Here is a 4,830-nt window from a genome sequence, read left to right as displayed (position 1 = left end):
GACCTCATTATTAACGGCGGCACTGAATGGCGAACGGTGTATAGTATTCACTGTACACGACTTCACTGTATTTGTGAAAGGAGTGACTGAAACAAAGTCGCTCTAGAGAGGAAGGTCTGCTAGCTGACTAAAATGTAACATGTTCATTTGTAATGTTCATTGTAATCTCTCATTGGGCAGACTATGTAACAAATATGGTATCTGACGCCAGTACCCAAGATTTTATGTTCATTAAAATCATACTGTATTCACCACCACTTGAGTATGACCAAAGAGCTGTAGAGGATTTGTTTGGCATATATTTAAGCAAACAAACTCAACACAGACACAATTCATATTTTATTGAGAAAAAGTTCCAAATCATAGTCAACATTGATTGTACAGAGTTTGAATCACAGGTCTAGGGGGTGCTCGTCACCTCTCTAACAAATTGAATCCTGAATAATTATGAGAAAATTTGAAGACATGCAGTGTGTATACACTCTATAGCATGTGGAATATTGATTTTGGATTACAGTGCCACTAGATCAAGGACACATCTCTTAGTTCATATCGTTGTTCTCAGTCTACCATGCACCTCCAATTGGTCCTACTCAAAGCAGTAATGCCAGACTCAGCAGTAGTGGAGGAGGATGTTTAGGAGGTAGGGCACACCGGATCTCCCTCAGCAATGTACCACACCTCATTGTGCCTGTTCAGAATCTTCTTTGGGCTGAAGGACACACACAAAATATTAAAGTATACTTGAAAAAAGTATTGTGGTGGAATTTGGTTTGATGTTGGATATGAGTATATTGAAGAATTTGTATCTGTGCTCCCACCTGTCATATCCCACAGCATAGTGGTAGTCTTTGTTGTAGGTGGCCTGGACTTTGTCTAGCTGCCTTTTCAGCAGCATGGAGTTTACACTGGATGTCAAAGACATCATCCATCCCCCGTAGCCCCTCACGTACACTTTCATGTCTGGCATCTCAGTAAAGTACACCTGTACGGGGAAATCACAATGACATCTACATTGTTAACCAGCGGTCTTTAAAAAAAACATGACATACTTGACATGGGTTCAAATGGTATTTGTTATTTTTCAAATACTTAAGCTGCGCTCGATTGAGCTTGCTTGGCTCAATGGCACCATGGAACAGTCCCAAAAGTGCAAACCCTGCCCACCTGACACTATAAAAGCTGTATCTAACTATTTGAAAGATACTTTTGAACCCAGGTCTGATAGACAATCATATTATGTTCAACTTAGATTCAGTTTTACTAAAGTGCCAGGTGAGTGAGGTTTTTACTTTTGGGACTATTCCAAAAGCATTTTGGGACTATTCTCAAGCATAATTGAGCTCAGCTTAAGTATTTGAAAAAAAAACACTCAATAAAGCACACAACTACTACAGACCCCTGGCTACCGATGTGGATGTAATTGTGTCAGGTTTACAGGTTTTTGACAGGTGTCAGCAATATGGTAATAGATCCACTTTGCCCTCTGATAGGCTAAGTGGAAGATTCACCATATTGCTTATACCAATCAAATCCTCTCAGATCATGTGCATAATGGCGTAGGGTCTATTTAGGATTTGGCTTTACCTTGTCATCAGTGGGTTGGGGAGGAGTCATCTGATGGGTAGACGGCAGGAGGAAGCTGAGCGTGAAGACCGACGACCCCCACTTCTTCTCTTCAATTTTGACAGTCACCGGAGCTGTCATGTCAATGTTGACGCCTATAGAAAAGATCTGTGTAAGCACTTGTTACCAGGTATACACACACATGGAAACAGATTCATGCACGTGCATCCACACACAAATAGATTGACACACACACACACTCACACACACACACCAGCCTTGTTGGATCCGGTGATATAGTTGAAGAGTCTCCTGAAGGCAGTGTAGGTGGCCTTGTCCATGAAGTATGCTTCCTCATCTGTTGACACCCATTTCACTGAGTCATAGTGGCGCACCTGTAACACAGGCACAACCCTTCACTCAAGAGTCCTCTGCTATAGAGTGTATGTGAGTTGCAGATGTTGGGGACGGGATTAGGATGAGACTGCGCAAAAAGGGCATAACTGATCAACAACCCTGCAGAACTGATCTACAACATTTTTCAGAATACCGAAACCCAATACGATAACCAAAATGGGGATGATAATGATGATCATGTTGTTGATTTTATATATTTTAATGCAAATGCTATTGTTTTGTATCTGCTACCCTGACCAACAACTAAACATAAAAAAATTGGTCACAAAAGAGGTGGTGAAACAAACTCCTAAATTGTAGCCCCAATGTGCCATTAATTTGTGCTGCACAAGACTGACCTCATAATTGTCATTCTTGCACACCAGATCATAGAGCAGACATTCCTTTGACTCTGTGCAGAAGCGAGACTCAGAAGAGTTTCTTAAAGGAAACAGTGGAAAACAAATCAATAAAGAACAATAGCATATGATTTAGCCCGGATACTGTTCATTCATTATACAAACAGTATTATTCTGAAACACGTGGTTAGGATGTGTGGAAAGTAATAACAGAAGTGTATTAGAACTTCCTTACCCAACTCTGGCTTCAGCAGTCAAGATGAGAACCAAGCCAACCAACCCTGCCAAATAAACCCTGAAGTACACACAAACAGTCAGTGTCATCACATTAAAAACCTAAAGTACACACAAACAGTCAGTGTCATCACATAGACACACTTTCATACTCTTTCACACTCTTCACATATGGTGCTGCTACTCTGTTGATTATCTATCCTGATTGCCTAGTCACTTTTACCCCTACCTACATATACATATTACCTCAACAACATTCTACCCCTGCACAATGACTCTGTACTAGTACTCCTTGTATTTAGCCTCGCTATAGTTATTTTAGTGTGTTACTATTTCCATTTTTATTTTGCAAATTATTCTTAGATTTTGACTCTGCATTGTTGGGAAAGGCTCGGAAGTAAGCATTTCACTGTAAAGTCTACTACATATGTTGTATTCAGCGCATGTGACAAATACATTTGATTTGAAAACCTAAAGTACACAAAACCCACTGTTTTGTGTACTTTAGGTTTTCAAATTTAATGTATTTGTCACGTGCTGTCGTCACATGAAAAACCTAAAGTACACACAAACAGGCAGTGACATCATCATATGAAAAATATATCATACAGACATAACTCATTAAGATTGCAATATTGTAATACCTTAAAAGACAAACTATGTTATTACACATTTCTATTTCTACACAAATCCCTCTTCCTTTAATTACTTAACACCATAACAAATCAAACAAACCTAATCAATGCAATGATGACCTATCATTTCTACTTACATTGTGCTGAGTGTGTCTTTACGATCAGCTTAGTTCAGATGTATTCACTGGCCTGAGGGAAATGCTTGCAGAGAAACTATTTATACCAACTGAGTGTTATTTGCATCAGTCCCCAAAACACGCCCATTTCACCACAGAATGTGCAATGGACTTCAAGCGCTTAAGAGAAGAAAAGGTGTTTTATAAATAAATGTGTGCCAAGTTAGATAACGTGAGACGATTGATCTTGATGCGTCTTTGAAAAGCAAGAAGTATAGGATTATTGAAAAAGAGGCTGTGACTAGATCCGTCACGTGTAGTAGACTATTATATATTTCTGTTTCGTAATTAAAGCCTTTGCTGTTTCGCAATAACAGCCTGGCTGTCACGTTTAGACGAAATAAATAGCACTTGCATGTAATTTGTTCACTGAGCACTGCTGGGTCGACATTACCAATCCCTAGTGGGCAATGGAGTAGCCCTGTTTATAATTGGTGCTAACATGGACTCTTTGTCCTGATCTTGTCCACATTCTGATTGTGCCCACATTTTTAGACAGGTGTAGATGATTTAAAGACACATTGTGATCAGATCTTTCTTACTACCTCTGGAGGTAATCCACATTTATTATGATATTAAGTTTATAATGTAGAGTGAAATTAAAATAAAAAAAATTGGATGCACATTGGGCAAACATTTTCCAATTCCTATAAAAGCAGATAGGACAGCACTTTTGCACAACCCAAAGAGCTCAGCTTTGACCCCCAAGAAGAGGAGAGTAGTCTAGAAAACAGAACTCTGGGGTGTATCTCAATAGTCGAAAACAGCTTATTTTCTAAACATTTTAGCAGACAATCTTTTCCAGAAGGACGTACAGGAGCAATTAGGGTTAAGTGCCTTGATCAAGGGCACATCTACAGATATTTTTGCCTAGTCGGCCCAGGCAGTTAAACCAGCAACCTTTCAGTTACTCACCCAACACTATCTCACCTCGTCTCCTCCTCACATGGGCTGACCTGAAGAGACAAAGGATAGGTGGTGAATACAAAATGTCGCTTCTCACTTTGAATCTGATTTCGACTGTCCCTGTTCTTTCACATCAGTGTAGGAAAGGAGACAAGAAAACAAGAAAAGGAAGCCACTGAATATCAAGATGGATGCAGTCATGGAATTAACCCCCTGCCCTAGAATTAGAAAGTCAAAGTCAGTTCAGTTTAAACTACCTTTAACAAACCTCTGACGTCCCTTGTGATGTCAGCTGGTCAACACCTCGGGCGCTCAATGGGCGACATCCTTCACAGAACAACTCTAAATAACGATGATCTCCTCTCATGTCCTTTCTATGTAGAGTAAGTACGAGTAAGTACGAGCTTTAGATCAAATTCTTAGGCAACATGTGACTTTAGCCTGACTTGAACAGGACCATGAAACAGTATGTTGTGGCCATTTCCATGGCATTAATGGAACGAATGTTGTCACACTGGCTGCAGAGCTGATTGTTGTTGTAGTTGTATTTGTTGTTGT

General features: G+C 39.8%; 1 protein-coding gene across 1 annotated transcript; it reads right to left on the bottom strand.

Annotated features, from left to right (window-relative positions):
* Positions 1–332: 332 nt before the first annotated feature.
* LOC135555070 (heme-binding protein 2-like) lies at positions 333–3,398 on the bottom strand. The gene is made up of 7 exons (XM_064987441.1): positions 3,328–3,398; positions 2,557–2,616; positions 2,322–2,403; positions 1,841–1,961; positions 1,588–1,721; positions 822–985; positions 333–712 (listed from the first exon to the last, which is right to left on the bottom strand). Coding segments are annotated over exons 1-7 (639 nt in total). The 5' UTR covers positions 3,330–3,398; the 3' UTR covers positions 333–636.
* Positions 3,399–4,830: the final 1,432 nt, after the last annotated feature.

This window comes from Oncorhynchus masou, chromosome 15 (genome assembly GCF_036934945.1).
Source record: "Oncorhynchus masou masou isolate Uvic2021 chromosome 15, UVic_Omas_1.1, whole genome shotgun sequence".
Taxonomy (NCBI): domain Eukaryota; kingdom Metazoa; phylum Chordata; class Actinopteri; order Salmoniformes; family Salmonidae; genus Oncorhynchus; species Oncorhynchus masou.
Note: the sequence above shows the minus strand (reverse complement) of the source record. Positions and strands in the feature narration are given on the sequence as shown.

What these genes read in the sequence shown, in the direction of transcription:
- LOC135555070 (XM_064987441.1), bottom strand. An exon ending in ACTGCTGAAGCCAGAGTTGG is followed by an intron (nt 2,404 to 2,556) that starts GTAAGGAAGTTC and finishes GTTTCCTTTAAG; the next exon opens with AAACTCTTCTGAGTCTCGCT. An exon ending in CACCGGATCCAACAAGGCTG is followed by an intron (nt 1,722 to 1,840) that starts GTGTGTGTGTGT and finishes TCTTTTCTATAG; the next exon opens with GCGTCAACATTGACATGACA.